A 26242-nucleotide genomic window follows, 5' to 3' on the forward strand; every position below is an offset into this window, starting at 1 on the left:
ATGCATACACACAGGCTTAGAACATAGTGAACTCAATTACTTTTGACCATTTAGTGGCAAGCTAGCATATCAAAGCTGTGTTGTTGTTTTCCCATAATGTAGTCATAGAATATAATCACAGAGAGGTTGAGGTTGGAAGGGACCTCTGGAGGTCATCTAGTCCACCCTCCCTGCTCTTGCAGGGCCACCTACAGCCAGTTGCCCAGGGCCGTGTCCAGATGACAACCTTCCCATTCTCAGGTCTCTGCAATTTGCCATTTCTGAGATGTGCTTCTGAACCCAAGGACCACAGGTGGATTCTTCCCTCCACCTCAAGTCCTGATGCACCCTGTGGGGGTTGACAGGTGGGTAATATGGCAGGGTCTAAGTCTTCACAGCCGTGGAAACTGGAAAGCTAAATTGTGTCCAAATAAGTTGTAGTCCATTAAATCTGTTTTTGAGGTGTGTTATGCAATTGTGGTAGCGCTGTGTGGGCTGTGGTAGCAGCTGCAATGCTAACAAACTTTAAAATAGAGTATTTCTCATGTACAAAGCCTTTTTCAGGCTTTCACATGATCACAGGATAGTTCAGGCTGGAGGGGTCTCAGCAGTTCTCTGATGCAACCTCCTGCCCACAGCAGGTCAGCTCTGAGGCCAGACTGGGCTGCTCAGGCCTTCTTCCAGTCAGGGCTTAAAAAACTGAGGCAGGAGACTGCACAGCCTCTCTGGGCAACCTGTGCCGCTACCTGACTGCCCTCACAGAGAATAAGCTTCTCCTTATACCTAGGCTGAGCCTGTGTTTCAGCTTATGGCCTTGTTTCATCTTATGGCCTTGTCTTCCTGCCATGCACCACTGTGAAGAACCCAGCTCTGTGTCCTCCATGATCTTCACACAGGCACTAGGGATGCTTTTAGGTACCCCTGAAGTTCTCTCTTCTCCAGGCTGAACAAGCCCAGCTCCCCAGCCTCTCCTCGCAGGGTCTGTGCTCCAGCCCTGCCATCCCAGGGGCTTCCACTGAAATCCATCCAGTTTGTCAAAGTCTGTCTTGTGTTGCTGGGGCTCGAAACTGGATGCAGTATTTAAATAAGGACTTTCTTGGCTTGCTGTCAGTTCTGTACTTTGAGAAATCGTGCAGCATCAGCACTGTATAACGGCTGATCTTGGGAAAAACTGGCAATCCTCAGGACAGGTTCTTAAACATCTTCTCTCCTTAAGAGAGTGAAACGTTGATTTCCTTAATTGCCACTCTTCACTCTTGGGGACCTGACATGAGTGCTGATTCATGTTTGTCAGGATAACCAGCCAGGCTGCTTGGAGCAGCTGGATGCAGCAGCAAAGCTCAGCCACACTGTAGTGACTCCCTGAATCCTCAGCAACCATAACAGGGTGAGCTGTGCTCCCTTCTCCTGTAGTCCTGCTTCCCCAAGGCATTAGTAGGAACTATATGACCTTTTATTTTAACGGGACAAAGAGTTTTCTCTTCTCTGCTCTTCTGAGGACTCTACAGTTGACTTATTCTGTGCTTCCAGTTCTGGTGCTTCATGTGTGGTTCTTTTGTTGGCTAAGACCAAAAAGCATGATTTGACACCAGGACAAACGTTAGAGGTTTGAATGCTGCTTTTACTTTAAAGATGCCCTTAGGCAATGGGAATTTGGGGTGAGGAAGTACCTTCTGTTTGGGTGGTGACCTTGTTAAAACAAACTCTGCTCAAGACTCTTATTTTCAGGCTTCTTCTTTTACCAGGATGTTTGTCCAGGTATGCCTGTACTTCTACTGCAAGTGCTTGTGGCGCTGCCTGAAATTTGTGGTCAGAAAACTAACAGGTCGATGTGAATTGCAAAGGATCTGTTACAATACCAAACCTGGAGCTGCCAGAACTATGAAAATAGGTAACTGTGAAATACTTAGTTCTGCATGCCTTTGTACCTTTTTGCATGTGATAAAATTAGTATGACTTCATTCTTATAAATAAATGTTTAAACTGATCCAATATAAACTTAGCTTGTCTGACATGATGCTTTCAAATACTGTTCTTTTACAGAGGCATCACTGAAAGGTTCAAAAAGTAAGGTGAGTAGAAGAGGTAATCATTTTGTGTTGTGTCCTGTGCAGTTGGTTTGTTCATTGTGCCATTTGCCGTCCCCAAAGAATTACTGTAAGGTTTGATACGATTTTACATCAAAACCATCTTCTACTGAAAAGCGTCTTGTGTTGACAATAGCAGGTGGTCTTGCGAAGTCAGGGAGAGGGACTGCAGGGACAGGCACACTGTGGCACTGATGGAATCAAGGGATCAACAGGCCATGGTGGAGATGAAAACGGTGATGTGTTGTAATTTGGGGTTTCTTGGCTTGATTCCTCATTGTGTCTTAGCATTTCTGTAATCTGCAGTCGGTCACACAGTTCACACCTCAGGTATTTTGTTTGGAAAGCAGGGATAAAAGAGGCTGAAGGCAGCAGTACCTAGACAGCCAAGACAACTTTGTTTGCTGCTTTTCTTTTAAATACATTATTGGAGAAGAGCCTCTGTCACTTCGTCCTTTCATCATAGCACTGGTTGTGCTAACCCAAATTCTTCTCACAAAGCATTTGTGTATATGTTAAACAGCATCATTCATCATTCAGCTGTTCATTTCTCTCTGGCATGAGAATCAGTGATGTTAAAAAGCTTACCCCAGCGTTAGCAAAAACAATGTCACATAGCCCCTAGTTCAGCATAGTGCTTCCAAATGTACTTCTAGCACAGACAGAAAGAGAAAATCTTATTTAAAAGCTGTAATTTAAGCAGTTGTGTAGCTTGGAGACAATGCCCCAGAAAGTTCAACCTCTTAATTTTGTTGAAGGCATGTTGGTTTTGAATACTGAGCTTCCAGGGGCATCTCTACGGAGTGCAATGATGTGCAAGAGAAAGGAAAAACATTTTGCTGTGTTATGGCAATGTGTTGGGAGAGGGGATGTCAAATGAAGGCTAGCAATTCCAGTGTAATTAGGTGGATGGTCTGGAGCTGCACCTTGATCGAAAACCTCAGTGCAGCTCATCTTCACTGGCAACCATGACAGAGATGCCATAGGCTGACTACAAAGGCAGGGCAAAGCAACTCCAGTTCTTATAGGATTTGTTTACGGAAACTAGTCAGTCAGGCTGAGTATACTGGCAAGGTGTGTGTGTATAGAGAGAGAGTTAAGTCTTCTGGTCTCTTAATCTGGAAGCTTTTGGGTATCAAACTTACCATTGCTAACTCCTATTGAATAATAACTTCCATAAGCACTAATATGTGTTTAAAACCTCTTTTTAGCGGCTGCAAACTTCAGTAAGCGTTCACCCTGATGCTATTGAAAAAACTATAGATGACATCATGGAGCTGAAAAGGATTAATCCAGATGTGAATCCACAGTAAGTTCATGGTTTCCTTACAAAACAAATAGGAATTATTGATTTGCTCAGTGCCTAGTTCCATGGAGAACTGATTCTCCATAGCTATTGTGGCAGACAATTTGAAGATGAATGCTGTCTCTCAGCATAAAACTCTAACTTAAGCTGTGCTGTCAAAAAGCTGATGGAAAAATGAATGATCTTTTATGGTGACTATAACAGGCAAGTCCTGAGTCTCTTTATCTAGCTGCTTCCTGAATCACGATGTCTTAATATATCATTGATGCATTGATTTATGGGGGCCACTTCTGCAGGGATAAAATGCCACCAAGGCAAGTGATCCTGGCAGTGACAGTGACAGATTCTTAACAAGGCTGTATGTGGACATTTGAGTAGGGAAAAAATCCTGTTGTAACACATAAAATGTAAACCAGTATACTGTTTATAAAACTGCCTTTAATTATCCAAACACAAGTTTTAACAACACAGCATAGCTGATGTTCTTTTAATGCTACAAGTTCTTAGTCGTAAGAAGAGATCAACAACAAACATTTACACTTAGAAGCATGTATTTCAAGAGCACACTGGGTGTCTCTCTCAGAGACAACTGTTGTGGACATGACCACTGCCCACCTGGTTTGAAAAAATCGTGACCCAGTCAGTAAAGAAGGAAGAAAATAAGAGAGACAAAACAGAGAGAACGCCTCAGTCTCATAGGTGAGAAGCCTGTAAATGTTGTCTGGTCCCACTCTGAGCTTTTCCAGGGGTGTCTCTGCACAGGACCTTGCCCACATGGCCTCCAAGGGAGGGGGATGAAAGTGCAGCTGCTTCAGGTGGATGTGAGGCCTCGCTGAGACACTGCTGGTCTGAGGAAGGTGTTGCAGCTCTGGTACTCTTGTACTGCACAGAATGCTGATTGCTGGAATTCAGGGAAGGGAAAAAAAGCAAAATTAGTGAAGGTGATATTATATATGAGGAGAAAGTGCAGGATGTAAACATGCACAGCTCAGAGCAATCAGGGTTGTTCAAGTACTCACTTCTTGGAGTTGGACCCTTGAGTAGCTGGGTGGGATAATTAAAAAATAACACACAAGGAATTCATTAAAATAGTATTTTGTATTATGCTGGAGATCACGATCTGTTTCTCCTCATGGTATTTCCTTTGGCCTCTGAAGAAATGCTGTCTTCTAGAAGAAAGAGAGAATAGAGGTGTAAATGATTTCTGCTTGCTTGAATCAGGCCCCTGAACTTTAAGTTACATTTTGAGCGATCTGGTCCTAATATTCAAGAGAAAAACCAACCCTATTTTTTGTTTAGTCTAGGTGATGTTCATATGCTCAGTGCAGAACAAATGCTTAATTGTTTTTGGACTAGAACCCTTGCACTCAGCATTTTACAGTCTGGTAAAATATCTTTTTAAAACAGTGAGGAAAGGGAGCCTGGCATATGCAAGGTGGTGCCACATACACAGAAACATCCTGCCACTGAATTGTTCCTTATATTAAATTAGTCATAGTTCTGCTGAACTTTAAGCATTCACACTGAAGTTTTACATGTGAGCCACTTATTTTATATTTAAGTTTTCTGGAGATATTTATACAGGATTACGAGAAACCCATTGGCTTGCCTACTCTTGAACATGAAAAAACCTGCATCCCCACTGTCTTGTTCAGAAGCTCTGGCCTTCCCTTGCGTAGTAGAAACTTGAAATCTCCTGGGGTAGGGACGAGGGGACATGTGTCATACTCTGTTTCTGCAAAGCTGTATGCAGTCGTTTTTGTTAATGTAGCATCTTTGCAGAGCTGAACTAGCATTCCAGGCTGTTTGCTCTGAGCTGTTCTTGAAGGTCATGGGCTTCCCTGACCTGAAGGGGAGGCCCACAGTAATTTCCCTTTATCAATGCCTCTGAGATAAGTGTGTATATCTAGCGGTGAGAGCAAGTAAATTGAGTAACCAGGTGGTGACATGTGCACTCTGCACTAACGATGGAAACAATCCGTTAAATACTCCCAGTTTTGGACGCATCTCCATCTCATGGAGCACCTGGAGCTGCGTGTGGTGGGGACGCGAGCCCAGGTGCGTTGCTTATGTGCTCCAAGAGCTGCCAGCGCCAGCACAGGGTGGCAGGGAGGAGAGCTGGGGCATCAGCACATCATCCACATCCTCTGCTTGGCAAGGAGGGGAGCAAAAGCTTAATGAAAAGGAGAACGGGGAAACTAATTCCACTCCCCCCAAATAATATTATATCGAGCATTTGGCTTGATAAGTGCAACCAGATAAAGTGCAACCGTGGCTCATTTTATATATGTTGTGCAGCTTGGAACTTCAGAATATTTTTTTTTTAATTATTATAAAATTGCTGTGCTTTGCCACTGCCTGTGATGTTCTGTTCTAACCTACTCTGAGGCTACAGAGTAGCTATAAACATCATGGCTGTGACTTAGTGATGCACTGGAGCAATTCACATGTAGTCTTGTCAGGCTTTTCAGCTTTCTTTGAAATGCAGCCTTTCTGTATAAATGTAGGGTATAGCAAATGAACCTTTTTAAAAAAAAAAATAAAAAAAAAAATAAAAAAGGCAAAACACTGCATAGGTAATTCTGAAAGGGCTATAGCCACAAATGGCATGAACTGGTCTAATGATATCTCTGATTCTGTAGATGAATCTCAAAAGATAATCAGAGTGAAAATCCTTCTGCTCAGAAAATTTAACAGTATTATGGAATAAACAAAATGTATCAGTACATCAAACAAGACAGATGAGGAACCAGTGCAGCCTGTGTTCCTCAGAGGAATAAGGAATGATTTACCTGTGCCCTCCAATTAATACTAGGCATTCAAATAATTTCAGACATTATTAAAAATTAAAGGGTTTATTCCCATATTTCCCATCTGTAATTAAATATTCTTGAGAGCATAGCATTTCTGTATTGCATAACCTCTTAGCCTAAAACTGAATAAGCCATTGTAATTTAAAGCCTTGGAAGCCACGTGTTTGGTGGGGGCTTTTAGGGGGTTTTGTTTGTTTGTTTGGGTTTTCTTCACTTTGATGTTGTTGTTGTTTGTTTTTGTTTTTAAGTATGCGTCAGGAAATGTAAAAAGGAAATGTAAAATCTGCATTATAATGAAAAGAGAGTCACTATGGTGATTCTTAACATGAGACCAAAGAAAAGCTGCCTAGAGGCAGATCTTTGAACTGTATTACTTCTGGGTTTTGTCTTTGTTGTGCTACTTTTTGTGGCATGGAAGCAAAACGCCTATTTTTAGGTTTTTTGCTGAGTTTTCTCCCCTCACCCTTTCTAAGTTCCCATCTCTGGTCTCAGGGCATTGTTGGAGAAGCTGCCACTTGAATGAGGGGAGAGATTCAGTGATGTGCTTGTTGCAGGTGTTCAACAGTGATGTGTGTAGTTATAATGAGGTTTCGATGTGAAAATTCACTGTTCACAGTTTTTAAAAATGCCAAATTTTATCATCTAAGGAAGGCAGTATGTGTTTCACAAGGCCTTGTTTAATGTAACACTGATCTCTTGGAAATTCTCCCATTGTAATTAAATGTTAGACTATTGATTAATTGATGTAACGATACTCATGTGAATTAAATGGCCACGTACACAGCAGTGCTATTTCATGGCCATGTATGATTGAGCTGGATTACTTCTTTCCCCCAAGGCTGGGAGTATCTCTCCAGGCATGCCTGCTGCAGATTGTGGGGTACAGAAATCTGATTGCAGAGGTTGAAAAGCTGCGCAGAGAGCCATATGATTCGGAGAATCCGCAACATGAGGAAATGCTTTTGAAGGTAGGTGCTCGAGAGATGCTCAGAGGGCATCCTTTATTCATGTCAGCTCTAAACGGCCTGGTTTATAACCTTCTTTAAAAAGTGAAGTGGTATTGGCACCTTCCTCCATCATGGACCTGTTTTAAGGTAAGTCTGCACAGCATGTTGTTCTGCTCTGGGTGTAACACCAGCCAAGCAAGCAGCTCACTCCCTGGCTGACGAGTGTGTGTCCCTTGGCTGGAATATATCCAGGCACTGGATACCCAGCTCCTACTGCAGATAACAGCTCTCCACTGTGAGTGCTGGAAAAATAGCCCCATGTCATACTTCAGTACACCTTTCTTCAACGTGAGAAGAATATTTTTCTCTCTTAACCAGAATAAACGTTTTTTTCTTCAGTTTCTTGTATTTTTGCAGACATTGTCTGTGTATCCTAGTGGTAAACCTCTAGCTTTCATTATATGGAATGGAAGGGTAGGACATGAGGACTTGCACATTTATATTTACCAAATATATTTTCAACCATTCTTTAGGTAATATATGCAGAACAATGAAAACCATACCAGTTGGGTTTTACTTTCAGGAAAGCCTTGTGCTAGAGCAGATAATGAAAGTATTTTTCAGGAAGATAATCTTAAAGCCTTAAGTAGAGGGAAAGCTGGAGATCTCTAATATTAGAAAGGAACTGAGAAGACAAAGCAGGGGAAGGAAATCGTCTAATAGCAAGTCCCAGTATTTCTTCTGATCCTGTTTCTGGCTGTAGCTAGTGCAAGATGCTTCGGAGAAATGGCAAGAAACATAGAATAGTGATAATGAGCTTATCTACAAGAAAAATGCCTTCTTACAGAACTTTCAGAGGTGTATAAAAACATACCATCTGTTTGAGGGAGTTTTTAATTGTTTTAAACAAAAAAAATATTGAAAGTATAAACACTACCTCTGCTTCTTCCCCCATCTGACTTTGGCTGGGGTTTTTGTAGCACATGATGATGTTGTCCTCCCCACTAGTCTGTGGTGTAGTGCTTTACACAAGTTACAGTGGGAGCTTCTGGAAAGTTTCTTAATTACTTGGACTTCCACATACTTCCAAAAATTCCAGTGGGCATCTTATATAAGCACTTAAGGATGCAAATAACTGTTTCTGAAAAATGCCACAAATGGACAAAAAGTTCCTGTAGGTGTTTGGAAAGCTGTATTTAGAGTTGAATCCTTTTTGGGAGGTGGGAGACCTGCTGAGGAGAAGTCAAAACCCAGAGCTGCCCCTGAAGGAAGGCTTTAGCCTCCAGGTGCGATGGGGCAGATGGACTCCTCCTGTTCTAATCCTGCCAAACACACACATTTCTGGGGGCAGAGTGGCTTTTAGCTAACAGGACACACAGATTTACTCAGTAAGGAAGCTGGTGTCTTGGAGGTGGGAGATTCAGGTGCCAGCCTACAGTGTTGGTCCCCAAAAGTACTGTCTACCTGGCTGCAGGTTCACCGAGGCCTTTGGCTCCAGGAAAGCATTCCTAAATACATTTGGCATCTATGCTGCCCAGAGGGTGAGAAGTTGAGGATGGGATCACAGGTGAGGAGCTGGCTGTGGTCTCCTTGCCAGCCACCCAGCCTGTGAGGGCAAGGTGCTCGTTCTTAGATGCTCGGAGGATTATGTCGGCAACAATGTGTAGTTATGTAGTAGTGCTTCAAAAACATAACTGCATGAGAATAAAAGCAAAAGGGAAATTAAGCATTTGTCTGAGGGGAGACTAAACAGTGCGGCTTATGCTGTAAAACCTGTAATGTTGAAGAAAGTATTAGTTTCAGCATCTGCCTCCAGTGTAACCTGTGTATTGGCACTTGTTTACCGCAGGCTCTTTGCCTTCACGAATTCTCATGTCAAATGGAAATACATTCAAGGCTTTAATTCGGTTTCCAACCCACGCTGGGGAAGAATAGGCTGGTTGATTTTCATTCCTTTTAGGTATTCTGCTAAATGATCTCTGCAATGGGTAATTCAGGTCTGTCATTTTATTCATGTTTACCAGGAGGGCACTTTATGAATGAAAGATTAACCTGATGTGATTGGACTAATTAGTAATACTATATTTACTGTCAATGGATGAATAAGAAAGACAGCAGATACGATTTAAACAGTGATGCTTTATGCAATCATTACAAAGTGAAATCACTAAAGTTTTAACCTTCTTGAGGCACTTTATTTCAAATGGAGTTAGAATTGCTAAAATTAATAGAATTTCTGGGCTTTTATTTGGGGGCGGGAGGAGGTGGAATGTGCATACAGCTCTTTCCCTTGGGTAGGCTTCCTCTAAGTGCATTTCTTGAGGCCCTACTCACCAACTCATGGTTTGTGCAGAACACTTGACTTCTTAGTACATTTTGGAAAGGGTGAGTTTGTGATATGGAACATGAGGAGCGCAGAAAGGTATGTATCTGTTAGATATGTCAATTTAGGCTGCTTTTAGGTGCCTAGCAACGTGATATAATATTTAGGTATTAAAGTCGTTGGATCAGTGCAGCTAAGTGGATTTACTCCAGCTGAGGATCTGGATTGTTAAATCACTTTGTCCTTTTATTTTTTTATTTTTTAATGGGAGATCGATGAACAATTCACCACTTAGATAAATATGAAGGTGGCACTTGGATTTTTTTTATTTTTTTACTGCTCTCTGATGTGCTTTTCAGCACTGTGGTAGCCAAGTCAGCAATCTTGATTTATAACCCTTCCGGAGACTTGCAAAAGGTGCTAGATAAATAATTGCTGTAGAGCCTCAGGGACATGAGGGCTGATTGCCTGCTGCTCTGTCAGTGATTTACAACCACATTCCAGCCCGTTCCTGCCTCTGTGCTTATGGAGGCAGACACTAGTTTGATGCACAAAGTGTGATCAAAATAAGTTCTTGTGGGAGACATTACAGCAGGTGCCAATAAGGTCAGAAGGGCCTCGTAGATCTGAAACATCTGCAATATTTAAGAGTGGTTTGGGCTTTTCCTCACACTCTCCTCACCCCTAGGAATTTAATTTGATTTTGTGTTTGGGTTGCTGGGATAGTAATGCAGTGATCTTACATCAGAAAAAGCTGTCTGTACTAATGTGTGGAAGTTTAATTATGCTTTACCTGTAATCTTCCTAGTTGTGGAAATGCCTGAAGCCCAATTCGCCACTGAAAGCTCGGATTTCGAAGCAGTGGTGTGAAATTGGTTTCCAAGGTGATGATCCTAAAACAGACTTCAGAGGGATGGGTCTCCTGGGCTTATATAACTTGGTGTAAGTATGTTCCTCTGTAGATGCTTTAAGTGTGTCTGAAGTCATGGATAGCAACTATACTTTAAAGTTATTAGCAAGTCTGTGGGAATAACTTATAAAAGTGTTCAGGACTTCATAGCAGAAGCTGAAAGAATTTATTTGCTAGCCCAGTTTTTGTGGAGTATCTCTTCTTGGGGGTTCTCCTTTCAGTATTCCTAATTCAACTCAGTAATACCACTTGCTAAGCCTTTTCTTTTTAGTTTTGCTGTGACACAGTAGGTTAGCACTCTTTTCCCAAAAGAAAGAAACTTTAAAGTATATTTTCACCAATATATAGATCTCCTTAAACAAAATGCCCTGGAAGTGGGTGGGTGGGAGGGTTATGTTACTGCTCAGCTTTCTTGTTCGGAATTTCATGCCGAATTCTTAGGCAAAACACTTGAAATGCAGCCACTGATGGCAGACTGCTGTAGTTGGACTGCTTATTCTTTCTGTCAATATCCAAAATTAAGCAGTGAGTTTACATCGGTATTCCCTTCTGCCTCACACAGAGCAGGTGTTAGTACCGCATCTGTGGTCAGTGATTTGGGAATCCATCAATGCCTGTTGTTTCCTTCAGCCCTTGTAACTACCTGCAGAAGATACATAACTTAGAAACATTTTCTAAAATAACCTCTCTATGAGGGGGGAAAAGAAATATTTTCTGCTTTTACAGATAAAAGAACATAAATCATCCACTGTCCATATGTCTTTCTCTAGCAAAGCTCAGTCGAGGATCTGGACTCTTGACTCTGGCTTTGAACTTCCATTGGAGATGAATCCCTAAGATGTAATTCGTGTCTTAGTCTCCTGTGATGACTCTTATCTTGCTTAATTAATCTGCCAGATCAAGAAGCCTGAACGGGTTTTTCTTGAGCTCAGCAGCCAAGATGCTCTAGGAATAAACAACTGATTTTGTAGGGTGGGTAGAAAGGGGACTCTGGTAATGCATGTTCACTAACTGCTTATAGGATTGCACTTGTAATTTGAGGCTGCTTTTATCTTTCATTTTAGGGATCTGGTAGCTTAATAAATTTAACATGTTAAATGCTACGCATACCACGTAACACATGTAGTGACCTTTAAAAGGGTGTGTATGGACATCTTAGTATGATTTAAGATGGGGTTTTTCTTATTTTTCTTTAATGATTCACCCTAAACTTGTATATTTGCAGGTATTTTGCTGAATGGGACACTGAGATAGCTCAGCAAGTTCTCTCTGACTCTCTTCACCCTAAATACAGGTAGTGCTTGAAACCAGGAAAAATAATTTGAGAGAGCACTGTGCTGGCCGGTATTTTGGGAGGGGGCTTATTTCCTTTTCTTTCTGTTGGGCACGTGCTCAGGTATTGCCACAGGCTGTTGTCAAGTGCTGATCCTGAAAACTGATCAAATCCAAGAGAAATGCTTGTACATTGAATCTTAGAAATAGTCAAACAGTGTTAAATGTTTTCACTTCTAATTTCAAGTGATTTTGTATTTTTGTTTACCTTTCTTTTTGTCTTTTCATAATGAAGGGAAGTCTCTAAGAAGGAACTAAGGTATTTTTTTCTTTTTCTTAGTTTTATGAGACCCTACATGTAAATAAAGATCAAACTGTACTGCAATTTGCCATTTTATAAACAGAAAGTCTTTGTTGCAACACCAAGAGATCCATATTCCTTTCTCTGAAGTTAACTCAAACATAGCTGATGCTGCAGCACTGGGTACATCTGAGCATGCTTATGTGCAAAGAATGAAATCAACCTTGCTTGATGTAGCTAAAGTACTGTATTTTAGACCCATTTAGTACCAGGCTTGACCAAGAAATTTTGGGTGGTTTTTCCCCATAGGATAACAGTCTAAGTAGTGCTACTGTGGTCACAATATCATGTGATAATCAAAAGTAGTCTAGGACAAGGGTTTGCTAGCACCATTGAAGAGCACTTTGATTTATAGTCACATACTCCAGATGCCTTGACTAATAATGGGTCTAATCTGGCTATTCCAACATCGTGACTGCTGAGAGATCAGGTATCTTCAAGTAGCAAAAATTCTGCGTTATGAGCTATTTGTGAGTAGGAGGTTTATTCCATAATTATTTAAGGGGGGCAGAAATGGCTCATAGCCAGTTACATAATAATCCGTTACCTTCAAAAGACGTTTTTTCTTTTGCCAATAGTGTTAGATATCCATATAGCAGGTCCACAGCTGAATCCCGTGAAGATTTTAATTTCCTCAGTATTTTGTGGCTGAGTTTCCAATGGTAATTCTGTGGCAAAAAGCTCTTGTAGGGTTGAGGGAGCTGTAAAACAACAGACTTTAAGCCTGGAAGTCAGCCCTCAGTTTTTGTTTGTCTGGGGTTTCCTATATATACTGGCATCCAGTCTCTTCCTACAAGCACTCCCCACAATTCCCATCTTGCCTTTACATATGGTGTTGCCCAAGGATGATTTTTATTAATGTGTGCTGGTGCACAGGGATTATCATGGTGCTTAAGGAGAGTTATAGAAAATAGCCACGATTTTTGTTTAGCTGAACTCTTACATGGGAAGCTGAACTATACTACCCAGATGCTGAGTATTCAGTACCAGGGCGGTGAAGCAAAGAATCCCATTAGTGTTCTTCATTTACATGTTTGATTGCCAAGGACTGTCTTGGAGTGCTGTGTGAGCATGTGCAATTTCTGTCCCTTGAAAGAGTGTTTAGTAGAAGGTGAATGCTGCTGGTGGTGCCTGTGGCATTCATCCTGGTGTGATTGCTTAGCAGCTGTGCTGATTTCTGATGTGATCTTGATCAATGTAATTTCCATTTCTGTTGAATTGTATTGCTTGTCCACATCCTACATGCACCACCTTAATTCAACATTTGCTTGGGGTTTTTTAACTGATGTTATGCCACAGCCTACAAAGATGGCTGAGATTTTAGAGAAGGAGTATATTCCTGCACACCAAGCCAATTTAAAGAAGGTTTATCCTCACACATGCTGCCTGGTAACACTCAGGTCAGGATGGGGACAAACCTTTGAGCGTCATTAATACTTAATGACTACAATTTTTAAATGCCATATTTATGTGAATTTCAAGGGATTGTCTTCAGCGTAATACATACTTACTGTAGTTCAGGTTTAGCCCAAGAAAGACACTTTCACACATAGCTGTCTAAGATTTGCAAGCTCTGATTTGCTTTACTAAGGGGAAATTCCCACAGGCATGTCCAAGTTGCATCCCACTGGTTTGGGTTGTTTCCCTGCCTGCTTTCAGCTGCTGATAGATGTGGGCAGTGATTTCTGCTGAACTTGGTCCATTCTAGTGGGTACAGTTAAGGTCTGGGTAGTGGAGTGTCGGCTGACTGGTTGCATCAGGCAGTTCTTTTAAAGGAAAATGTCGAACAGAAATTTAACCTAAAATTAAACAGTTCCCTAAGTAATTCTGTTTTGAGGGAGGGACCCTCTGTATCCTTGAGAACCTCTACATTATTTTGCCAAATAATAGGAAATAGTGTTCCTTATTTTTGGCTTTTAGGTGGTTTCCAGTTGGGCTGGACATAACAAACTTTCTAGCAGAGGTGTATTTTTCATGTTTGCCACCTCAGGTGACTTGTGCCTCCAGTGATGGGCGTCGCATATGTCTTCAAGAACACAAAAGGCTAAAATAATCTTTGATTAGTTAAGAGAAAAGTAATATTTTCAGCTTTTAGTGTAGCTCAGACTTAATTGAGGTGGCTTTTACTGAGAGCATTGGTGCAGGCGCACACTTTGTAATGATGAGAGAAGTTTATCAGTGATGCTATAAAGCTGGTTATCCATTTCAATTCTCTTTATACCAACCTGTGCAGTCAGAAGCAGAGTTAAGTGTGATTAGCCATATCAACAGAGATATTAACAAAATACCCTGTTCAGTCAAAATTATAATATCAAAGAAAGAAACTATTTGTCAATTAACAATGCATGGCAATATCTGGATTTTCGTTTATTTTTTTCACTCCCCAGCCAATTGAGCAAAGCCGAATGGGAGAAGAAAAAGTTTGATAAGGCAATTGGGTAAGTTAAAAATCTTTTTAAAGCTGCCACAAACACAACAGTAAACAATTATGCTATGTATTTGGCGTTAAAAAGGTATTTCCTGGTCACTTCTTAAAGGAAATTTCAGTGTGCATACTAATAAGTATTGTCCTAACCACACCTTTCATTGAAGATTACAGGAAAAATAGTTTGAAGTAAGAATTAGGAAAAATAACCCAAAAATGCTATGGCAAGGAGAAGCTTTTTATCTGTGCTATGAATAGAGCAGTGATTAATATCTATTTAATTCTTCTTAGCACATAATGTGATCAAGTTTCACTTCTTACTGTCAGACACAGTTCTGATCCGCTTTCAGGAAAGTATAATAGGAAAGAAATAGTACTGAGATTTTTCTTTTAAGTAGTGGCTTTGGTATAGCTGCATTATTCATGAGTATGGAACTGGATGTTCCTTTTGAGTGTATCTGAAAATCTGTAATACAACACTTTAATGCCCATATTTCATTTTCCTGTGAAACTTGCCATTAGGTTTCATGTTGCAGTTAACTTCTGGATATTTTTTTTCCTCCCGAAATATGTCAAAGATTTAAAAAAAAGGAAAGTATTTCAGTTTGCTTGACAGCAAACTGAAATAATACCTAGGATAATCTACAGAAGACAGCTGTGTTTAGAAGAGTTTAAAAAAAAGCCACTGTAAAACTAAACAAGTTCGCTTTTATCACTAAATGAGTGTGGGACATCACATGTTTTTTCTTGGGAAACAGTCACTGCCAGAAATATCAAGTTCTTTATGCAACAGGTTCACAAATTAAGAAATAACTTCCCATTTCTGAGTTCTGTTGTGCTTAAATATACTTTCCATGTTGATATCTCTTAACAGGGCAGGGGTTTGCTTCATGAGTCTGGTTTTCTTATTTCTGTTGCCAGCATGCTCTGATTTATGTTTTGGCTTGTTTTCTGGCCTGTGTATCCCGATCTCAGCAAGAAATGGAGGTGCCTCAGCTGGATCTTTTTCACAGCTGGATCTTTTTAGCCATATGAATGTCTTTATAGGACTGATCCTTGAAACCTAATTTTCCTGATTGTGGGTAGTGAATTCCAGTTGGGCAGATGGGCTGAAACACCGAATGCCGGGTCACCCTGCAGACACAGCCACAATGTGGAGTGCTCGCCCTGTGTCAGAGGCGAGCGCAGGAGCGCCAGAGATTGCTCTTGTTCTGTAGCAAGGAATCTGTGCTGCTCCGCTGAAAATGCTGGCACTGTGACTAAATTCCTGGTTTTGCTGTGACCATATGTTTCACAAGAGAAACGTTGCCATTAGGCTGCACAAAGTAGGATCAGTGCTTTTCTTGTTTTCTGCCTTGAAAGCTCATGAGAGAGAGAATTAATACACCTCAGTAGAACACAGTCTGCAGTGTCAGTGTCACTAGTGTTTTTTATAGTGTGCTAAAAGAAGACAAACAGTACACAAGTGTTGCCGCTTCTTTTTCTTACAGCTATTCTTTTGCTATCGTGGGCATTAACATAACAGACCTCGCGTACAACCTGCTCGTGAGCGGAGCTCTGAAGACCCATTTCTACAACGTTGCTCCAGAAGCACCAACACTAACTCACTTTCAGCAAACGTTCTGTAAGTGCTGGGAGGGGGGAAGGAATTCATGATCTGAACTCCTGCTAACACTTTTATACTACCCATTCTTTAAATACTTGGACTCAGCTCATAGTTGTGATGGATGCCACTACCAAACCAAGGAATAAAACAAACGAATATAAAACAAAATTCCCAAACAAAAACCTCCAATGACCTGAAAAAGTGACCTTCCTGTCTTCTTAGACTGGTTTTAAATAATAAGAAGAAATTAAAGGTACTTTAAAGAACTTGCAGAGAGTGCTTCCCCATAAATCAAACTGTCTTAACATACATCTGCATCTGCACTCAAGCATTGCCCTCCATGCTTCAGTAAAGTTGTTCCCCATCAAAATAATGCTTTCCCAGCTCTTTCCCTGTATTAGAGCATCCTTTCTACAGCACAGGCCTGCTGTGCATCCTTGCACAGTGGTTGCAACACTTCTAATATTTTTTTCAATATATAGACAAGAAACTTAAAAGAAGTCAGGATGCACTATTTTCCACGTTTATGACACATTTTTCCACATTTATTTCCACATTTATGACAATTGAAAAGATTTTGGTTTCGTAATGGTTTGGGGTGGTTGTTCTTTTTTTAAGTTTGGTTATATCATATCATATATATAGATATATATTTTTTTTGCTTGTTTTGCAGCTGTAATATTATTGTTTAACTGGGTAAATGTCAAATATTGGTGTTGTGTGCATCTCTTTCATTAAATAGCATGGGCTTTTCAGACAAGGTTGCTGTTTAGTAAGACTCACTCCCCCAAAATCCTGTGTGGGCAGATCACACAGTGCAGCAGGGCTCTCCCTTTTGTGATGATGTCTGTGTTGCTGCCTGAGCTGGACTGGCTGGTAGGAGTTCTGGGCAGCTTAACTGCCAGGCTTTTGTCTTTGGTGGTGGTTTGCTTGATAAATAAAAAAATGCAGGTAAGTACCTACCTAAATATCTACTTATGCATCTTTGGGTCGTCTTTTCATTGAAAGGGTTACTCTTTTTGCCAAATTCTTGATGTGCCTGTGGCCTTGTGAAGAGTTATGTCTAGTATGATTGGTTTCATTTCCATATCTTCATATTCTGTTATTGGTTATGGTTTCTTGCCATGGCTAAAATCTGCCACCAGTGAATCTGGAGGAGGAAGAGACATGGTTTGGTACACTTACAGTGTCTTTTTGCCACTGCCAAAGTCTTGGCTGCAGGAGGGACTGTTCTGCTGGCTGGGCCTGGGACTGTGCCCTAGGGCCAGTGTGTCTGCTGGCCTGTATGGCCAGTCCATCATGACAATGCTGGAGGGAGAGCTGATTTGGACACTGTTATGGAGGCACCCCAAAGTCAGTTTTAGGCAAACAACAAGTTCCAAATCAGACTTTATTCTGGCCGGAAAAGTGCAGCCAATAAACCAGCCAAAACAGGGTTTATACAATTAGTTAGCACTCCGACAACATAAAATACAGGTTCGGGTATGAGTTGAGATTATTGGGGTGCAGCAAAATGATAATAATGAGGATCCCCACAGTATGCATGCACACACAAGAAACAAACCATAGCCCTCTGACTCCGGGGTAAACTATCACTCCGCTGGGTTAGGCAAGGACTTATTCAGGGATATATCCAGTAAATTATTGCTCACCCAAACGAGGAGGTGAGGTGCTCTCAGTCCCTGGAAGTTTCCTTAGATGGCGTTCCAGTCTAAGGGGAGGGCTCCAGCTCAGCATACCCGCTGCTTCAAGAAGACCACACAAATGGAATCTTTGGTGGGAAACCCGTTTTATAGTCTAGTCAGATCTGGCTGTGGGCATTCCAGAAGCTTCTCGGCTTCTCTGGGCCCCTCCTCTGCTAATGACCCTGTCAGCCTACTCCGGGTCCCACAAAAGAGCCATTAACTGCCCCATTGAAGGCTCCAGCTCTCAGGGGGGGACGTGCAGCTGCCACACCAGTTCTCAGGGGGAGAAGTGCAACTGCCACAGACACCTCTTTCCTCTATAGCCCATGCATGTAGGAGTTATGGAGCAAGATAAAACTCACATGGGTCTTTAGTGTAGTAATGGGCTGGTAAAGGTGGTGGATGTTCCTGCAATGCTCTGCCTACCAGCCTAGCAAAAACCTGAGGTTATCAAATGGACTTGTAGAGGAAGCATCAACAGGCAAAATTTCCTGGAGCAAGGATGATTCATCCAAAGATTATCTGTTTGAGTCTGACAAATCCCTGCTCTTATGCTCTTGCAGCTTCTCTCCTCTCCCTACCAAAGTCATCCTAGGTTTCCTTCAAATTACCTACAAACCCAGACACTGTTAGGCTGCATTAAATGCCTGCAGGCTGCATGACTGAACTGGAAATTCAAAATTACAGTGCACAGCCAGCAGCCTCGCTGGTAGAGGAGCACAGTGGTTGTACTGCGTGGACCCTCTAAATGCTAATGCACAATGTCGCCTCTTGTGAGCCCTTCTGCTCCCTCGGGCCGTGGGGACACACACAGAGCTGAAAACTGCATTTGGCCCCTGCCCCCAGGTTCTGCTGCCTCCTCTGCCCATCCGTGCAATGCACGGAACTGCCTTGTTCAGTAGCTCGACTCAGCTGCTGCTCAAGTGCAGAAGGCACCTCTTGGAAATCTCCTGGGTCTTGGGGCGTAAAGAACTAACAATGTGTTACGTTTTATGTAGCAGGGTTTTTTTTGTTGTTTGGGCATTTTTGTTGTTTGGGGTTTTTTAAGAGGTTTTACTGAGCTTTGTTTTCAAGGTAATATCTCTTGGAATGAAACAGCCTATGGCTGTTGGAATATATGGAAGATATTTGAAGGTGTATTTAAAGTATCTTTTGAATGAAGTTTCTCAAATGGATGGGGGGAAAAATATGACTATGCATATATACCTAATATACCTCAAAATTTCATGTTAGAAGTATGAGTGTTGTAATTGTCATAAAATAGAAATAAACAAGTAAAAACAAACCTTTTTTACAACAAATGCCCTCACTTTCTGGTATACATAAAGCTTACTTGCACATTTTGCTGTGTTGGCATGAAAGATTTTATACTTCCTCAATGGTTCATCTGCTGCAAAAGGTGGAATCAAGAGGTTGGGTCCAGTTTATTGGAGTCCCAGTGTCAGATGTAATGGTTTTCCTGTTAGTTGTTCCTCTTCAGGGTCAAGGGCAGCACAGAACTGTGAGGGTAAAGGCCTTAATCAGATCCTGTGTATTAAACCCACTTTGAGATCAAAGTTCTTCCGAAAACAGGGATATCTTATCAGTGTGAGTGGTTCTGTATATCACCTTATCATTCATCTTTTCAGGATCATAGGCATGAGACTTTTCCCTATAAGGTGTTGTGAGACGTCAGACTCCAGTGACCGAGATTCTCTGTGTAAATCGTAATTGTTAATTGCAGGTTTCTTTCTAATTTTGTATGTAATCTTTGCATACTGTATTTATCTCTTTTACTCCTTTTTATTATTTTGTAGGCTACTTAATGCATGAATTCCACAAATTCTGGATTGAAGAGGATCCACTGGACATCATGGAGTTCAATCGTGTCAGAGAGAAATTTCACAAGCGAATCTTAAAACAGCTCCAGAATCCAGAGATGGCTCTGTGCCCTCACTTTGCTGCATCAGAAAGTTTAATGAATATGTAGTTACTCACTCGATTTCATTTGCAAACAGACTCACTCTTGTGTTAGATCACTGTTTAGACCATCAATAGCATACTGAATGACCATGGCGATTGTATGCATGTTTTTGGTGCAGTATTCATCTGTTTTTGTCACGCATATGAGATCCCCTTATGCTCCTCTTGTTGGGGATTTCTCGTTTTAAATGGGTGCTCATATTGTGGCATTATCCAGTGTTACATTCTGAATTGATGTCCAGGTATCAGAATTTTTCTATTTTTTTAGACTTTCCCCATAAATTCAGCATTGGCAATTGAATTGTATTTCTCTAGCTGTGTTTTTGTATATGTGGAATAAGTAGCTGGATCTTGTATCGTGAAAGCTTTTTAACTTCTTGGTATGTTTTAAGATAACTACTGGCATTTCAAGTGAAATGTATGTTTGGACCTTGTCTAGAAGATAACATACGTAATTTAATCTGATGCAGGCAAACTCATTATAAAATCCAATTTTCTCCATGCGGCCATATATGCTTAATGCAGAATTAATCAGGTTTATGAGGTACAAGATTCAGTGTGAAAAGTTTATACAGAATTACAATCAGATTCCACAGCTGCATGAATACCCAGTGGTCTGGTGATGCTAATATAGTCACAGTGAACTGCAAACACGCTCACAACTACTGGAAACGGGCAGGGCCAAGAATTCTGTCATCAGGCAGTTGTCACCAACACCACCACGCTGAAGCATGATCTAAATTCCTGCACATTCCTTTGAATATACAGAGGTTAGTATTTTGTGTCACATGTTGGAAAGCAACGTGACTCGGTCACATTGTGCTTGGTGAATTCAGGGGAGCAAAAAGCTATATATTTTTTTGAACTACTGAGAATGTTGCTTTGGTTGTCAATCCAGTTCCTAAGAACTGGGAGAATTAATTGATTAGGAGGTTTAGATCAAAGCCACTTGTTTCCCAGACTACTTATTAAAAGAAAATTAAAATGGTGAGTTACCTTTTTTCTAAAAACATAAATGAGTAGAAGTGTCTGACGCTAAGATTGTGTAGTATATTGAACAGCATCTACCATGGCATTTCATACCCATGGTATTTTTTACCTTCTAAGCAAGCAATTTTAGTATTATATGTTTGTGTAAATCACTTGCATATGGAGATTAAATTGAGTAGTGTCCAACTACTTGTGAATATATATGAATAAATTATATGTCATTCTGAACTGAAGCACTGTGGGTTTTATTTTTGAGATATGCAGTGATACAGATGAAAGCTATTTTACTTGAATGGATCAGGTGAAAGGGGGTGTATCAGCTTTGTGGTATTTCCTTACTCTGAAGAGTGCTCTGAACTTCGGCAGGTCAGGTTCTTTATACCATTTCTGGTTACAGCTTGGGCCATCACTTACTAAGTAAAAGATAAAGCAACTGGAGTGGTTCCATTTCTTGGGAAACTCCTTTTTGGGTTTAATCCCTCTCATTCTGTGCTCAAATGTGAGGTGGGGATCAGGGCTTCTCTGCAGGGCTGGAAACTTCACTCATTGCTGAGTTAATCAGCAAAACTCTATGGGTGTTGTGCTAATGGGAAACATGGAACTGAAATTATTAACTATTGCGTATTTTGCATGAAAATACAAGGAATAAAAACTCTGTATGTTTACTTACTACCATTGGTTTTGGAAAGTGGTTATTTATAATCATTAGATATCGAAGGCTTCTTTGCGTCACTCTTGAAGCTTCTAAAGTTCGTAGCAACAATTTTCACTGTTTCAAATCCTAGTCTCTCACTTTGTTTCCCTGCCCCACTCTTTGACTTAAATTCCTTCTGCAATTTTTTAGGCTATGCTGGTTTATTTTTAATTCTCTGCATTGGAGTTCATGGAGTTCAGGGAGGGAGTGGGGGCACAAAGGTCCCTGCTACCCTCTCATGATATGCTCCACTCAGTTGTTGTGCCTTGTATCAAGGTGTCAACTTCCAATAAAATCGGAAAATGTCATCTGGCTACGTGTCAGATTGTGTCACCACAACGTAGCTGCTTCGGGTGGTTGTTTTCCTGCCTTGCAGGGAGACGGATTTAATGAAGCTAAGTGTGAAATTCCCACTCCCATGGAGCCCCCACATGCTCGTGCCTACAGATCTTACAGTGCTGCCTGCTCACGCTTCAGCTTTGTTCTGGGACATCTTTGCTCTCAAAGTCCGTGTGGAACCTGGGGCAGCAAATGTCCCTGGTGGCTGCTAAAGCAGCTCTGTGCTGTGGGGGAGGATGTGGGTCTGGCGCTGCCTTCCCTTCTCCCCAGGAATGGGCTCTTACCACAACACAAACCTAAACGTTTATTTAAAATATTAAAATTTACACTGTCACTGACATACCTCCAAACTGACCCATGAGGAATCGCATGCTGCTTTCCCTAGGGAGGAAAAAATGAAAGCAACAACAAAAAATGAGTGTGTAAAAAGCCATTTCAACAAAGTAGAATCAATATTTATACTCACTGCAGGGTGCAGGGTTTGGTTTAGTTAAGAGTAGAGAAGATTTAGGTTGGATCTTCTGAAAAACTTTCCACAGCCTCACGGTTGCTGCACTCCACCTGCTGTCTGCTCCCCCGGGGGCTCCCGTGAAGCCACCTGGACACTCGCTGCTGGGGAAACGTCACCCCTGGCCCTGCCCGGCATGGGCAGCAAGTGCTGCCTGCCCAGCCTCTAAAGCTCTTCGGCATCTTTCTTTCTGAACAGGTATTTTTCTCAGGCAAATAATTTATACTTGCAGGACCATGCAACCCAGGTGTTTTAAAAAGCCAGAGCTGCTAATTTAATTTATAAAATACAGGGCGGGGTACTGATGGTGTAAAGAATATGCTTCATTTGAGGCAGGCAGATGACTAAATATATTCATTGTGAAAACATGATATGGGAAGGTTGTGTGTGATTTAAAATGAAGAAGTATTTACCTTAAAGCCAGAAGAAAGGGCCACTTAGTGTTGTGTTTCTTTAATTCTGTATGCAAAATTATGCAAGAGTGGCTTGTGTTTCTCTGTGCTACAGATTCAGTCGCTTCCCACAGCACAGTGCTTGTTTATCCGGGCTAATGGGAATTTAAGTTGTTTCCAGGGCTTCTTTGACACTGTTGGTGGGCACTGTTTGTCTTCAGTGCCCTTGGGGCTCCACCAGCAGCCATGGGGCTGGGGCTGTGGGCACGGGCAGGATTTGTGCCCGGGGTTTCATCACAGTCGGGAGAAGAGTGAGCGCTGCTCTGGCTCCACAACACTTCTTGGCTTTTAAATTTTTCTTCCATTGGGGAAGGAAGAATTATTTTTGCTGTGGTTTTTACTGGCTCTTTTGGAAGGTACTTTTTGGAATACTGGTGCCGGTGGTATTTTTATGTACTGTTTTTAGAAACAAAGAAAGTCCATTTATCTGTACAGTTTGTCTTGGAGAATTGTATCTTCTGGCTGTTTCCTGAAGCTGGACTGGAAAATTTCCTGTTGTGTAGAGGGTAAAGGGAAATTAATCCACTGTCCTCATTAATGGAAGAGCAGTCTCTAAAAGCACCTGCACCCACTGTGCTGCGTGCCCTGCGTGGCACGGCTGGGTAGTGATGGCTTAGCGGCTCTAGCTGAAGCACTTTGCTGCAAGTGGAGAAATTTCAGCACGTTCCCAGTTGAAATAGGTGCTGCTGGGTAGTGCAGGAGGTGTGTGAAGAGTGCTGATGCTTGGGTTAATTAACCCGTACCTGCAACTACTGACCCAAAGAATCAGTGGGAGCACAATGTACACATGGGTTTCCTTTATGCAGCTGGTATTATTATTCGCTTCCTAATCCTGCCCTTTGTGGGCTAGGTTTAGCTCTTAACATTTCATTTGCTTATCTCTCCCTTTTCGTCATAATATGGCCTGTGGGTTTTGACCCTTCCACAGGGGCAGACAACACTGGAGGGTCATCCAGTAGTGCGGTCTCGCAGATTGGAGTGACTCCTGCATGGGCTCTAGAGGAGCCTGCAGCTCTGCCGCTGGGATCTGACTCAGGTGAGGAAGAGTCACAGCCTGAACCAGGACCTGTGCAGTTCTGTAAATGCCAACTTCATGTGTTTGACATCTCCTGTTGGGAAAAAGGAGAACTCTGTATATACTGTTGAGAAATAGGAGAACTCTGTATATACTTCCCTCTGTCGCCCAGCTGGCTCTTGACAAGCTTGACATCATCAACAGATGACCATTTTGGCATCATAGCAAGACCCCTCTGTGAATGACTCTCATCATCTCTCATTTTCAGCAAATGTTCTACTTACTTTTTATCTTGCTAACCACCTTGATTTTCACCTCTCATTCCTCGCTTGCAATTTGGTCCAATGTGAGCTGGAATTTTGCACTAATGAATCCTCCAGGCTACACTGAAAAAAACAGCATGGGTCTCCTCTGTACATTTGCATCTGCAGCACGGTGCAGCTAAAAATCCTGTGAATTATTAAAGTAGATGTTTTGCAGAAAACAATCCTGAAACAGATAAGAAAATGAATTATTCATTGTTTTGCTTGGTTTGCGGCAGTGCAGGTTTTCTATAAGGCTTGCCAAAGATTAGACAGGAGTCTTCCTACAAGATCATGTAGGAACATAGTAGAACTGACTCTGTGCTTTCCCCTGTGAGCAGCATGCATAGAAATCAGGTCATTACTTATTCTAGTAAAGGAAAGTGTTCTCTATATAGAACTATAATTAGAAAAATAGATTTAGCTATAAAACCTCCAAGCAAGAACTGGGTACAGCAGCTTAGATCAAAATGAACTATGAGGAAGGGCAGAGGGGTTTGTAACTTGTGTTGCTGTGTTCCTAGACCTGGACTCCTCTGCATTGAAGGGTTGTAAAAACTTGTAACTGAGGGTGGTGTATTCCCCAAGGAGCTTATGGCCTGAAATTAAGGAAATGGGTGAAAGTGGAGAGCATGGAGTCAACACCGATCAGCACAGCTGGCAGCTCAGGAGAGCAGAACAGCACAAGAGGAGCTGCAGAAAGGGACAAGATGAAGCTTGTTGTATGTTCGCGGGCAGTTTTTCCCAATTGTAAGGGCAAACAAGGAAGGCACGTGGAGATGACTGTGAAAAACCTAACGAATGGACAGCAGGGCATGGCACTATGACATACTGGAAATGAGGACAGACCTATCCCTGGTGGGTGCAGCATGGCTGAGAAGGTCCTGAAAGGAAAAAATATAGTCTGAAGTGAGAGAGTGCATGTTGAAGGGGAAATTCACAGAGGTGTTGGTGCGATTAACATAGGGATGGTGCAGTTGGCACAGAGAGTTTGGCACAGGCTGTGTGATGGTGTCCTGAATGGTTCTGAGGATGGCAACACTGCATGGTCCAGGGCCTGAGAAGATAAGGACAACCTCAGGGGCAAATGGTACTTCTGAGAATGGATAAGAAAGGCTGTGCTGCTCAAGAGAGGCCAGTCAGGAAGGATCAACAAGATGTAGACATAGTCTAGATGTAAAGCCCTGAAGAGAGGCTGGGGGCTAAGCTGGAGCCTTTGGTCATGGTTCAGAGACAAGACAGGGGTGTTCTCAACACCTGGAGTTTTGTAGACGCATGAGGCTTAAGTTGGGAAAAGTTGTTAGGAAATGGTGAACAATTTGGGAGTTTAATGTAGACAATCAGGATAAAAGTCTGGAGCAGAGAGAGCTCTGTATCTCATTGATGAGGCAAGAACTGTCAAGATTGTGCTTGCAAACAAGGCTAGCCAAGGAGAAACTGTTGAAGCAGGAATAAAAAATAAACCAATGGCAAAACACTGTGGAAAGCCCCATGAATAGAAAGAAACCTCCACAAGATTTGAGGCTGTAATGATCAGAAAAGTGGTTGGCAGGAGACGATAGTCTCAGAAGCTAAGGGGAGACTAAATCTGAGGAAACATCCATGGTCATCTGTGTCGCAGGCATTTGACAGCTGAGTGCTCTGTCTTTTCCCTGGTCATGTGCTCTGTTCTGAGCAGATTTCTTTTAATTCATCCATTGAAGCACTCGTGTGGTGCCCATCTCACCACAGGCCAATCACAAGAACAGTACCAAAACTCTCAAAAGCAGTAATTCAGCTCAGCCCTGCAGCTCTTGTCACCTGCCCTTGTCAAACCAAGGCATCTTTCTGGCAAGACCCACTAAGCGAGCACTGCCCGAGCACACAAGCCCTCCTCATGTGCCCAAACACGGGTGTGAGCTTTGCTGGGTTGCAGACTGCCTCCTGGGAACACTTCAGTCTTCTTGAGTCAGCTCAGTCCTAGCCCATGGGAATGGCACGAGTTCTGCACCTCATGACATCTCAGGCTATGAAACCTGCCTGCTCACCCCAGTGAATTGCCCCTGCTTGACGTGTTGGATGGGCAGGATGCAGAAGATGTGAGGGTGCAGTTTGCTGTCTCTCTTTGACAGAGATATTTGTGATGCTGATTTGGCTCTGGATGGTCTCACGTGTTCCTTTACGCTGTTGTGACTAAGTCATCATCTGCCTCTTCACTTTCTCCCAGCTTTCCATTCACATTGGTTCGTTGGTTTGAATTTAAACCAACTGACATGCACTTTACCTC

The 26242-nt window shown here is 42.0% G+C and overlaps 1 protein-coding gene across 9 annotated transcripts in view; it reads left to right on the forward strand.

The window, feature by feature from the left end:
* ELMOD1 (ELMO domain containing 1) overlaps positions 1-20899 on the forward strand; it is a 51168-nt gene extending 30269 nt beyond the window's left edge. For 5 of the 9 annotated variants that reach the window (XM_021286299.2, XM_021286300.2, XM_065048730.1 and 2 more), the window contains exons 3-12: positions 1725-1870; positions 2023-2051; positions 3278-3375; positions 7024-7153; positions 10264-10397; positions 11591-11659; positions 11933-11956; positions 14386-14436; positions 15914-16047; positions 19511-20899. In XM_021286299.2, the coding sequence (XP_021141974.2) occupies positions 1725-1870; positions 2023-2051; positions 3278-3375; positions 7024-7153; positions 10264-10397; positions 11591-11659; positions 11933-11956; positions 14386-14436; positions 15914-16047; positions 19511-19683 (988 nt within the window). In that variant the 3' untranslated portion in view covers positions 19684-20899. The remainder of the gene's footprint in view (positions 1-1724; positions 1871-2022; positions 2052-3277; positions 3376-7023; positions 7154-10263; positions 10398-11590; positions 11660-11932; positions 11957-14385; positions 14437-15913; positions 16048-19510) is intronic. The other 4 variants (XM_065048785.1, XM_065048775.1, XM_065048781.1 and 1 more) reach the window with 1 other exon arrangement.
* Positions 20900-26242: the final 5343 nt, after the last annotated feature.

This window comes from Columba livia, chromosome 1 (assembly GCF_036013475.1).
Source record: "Columba livia isolate bColLiv1 breed racing homer chromosome 1, bColLiv1.pat.W.v2, whole genome shotgun sequence".
NCBI lineage: Eukaryota > Metazoa > Chordata > Aves > Columbiformes > Columbidae > Columba > Columba livia.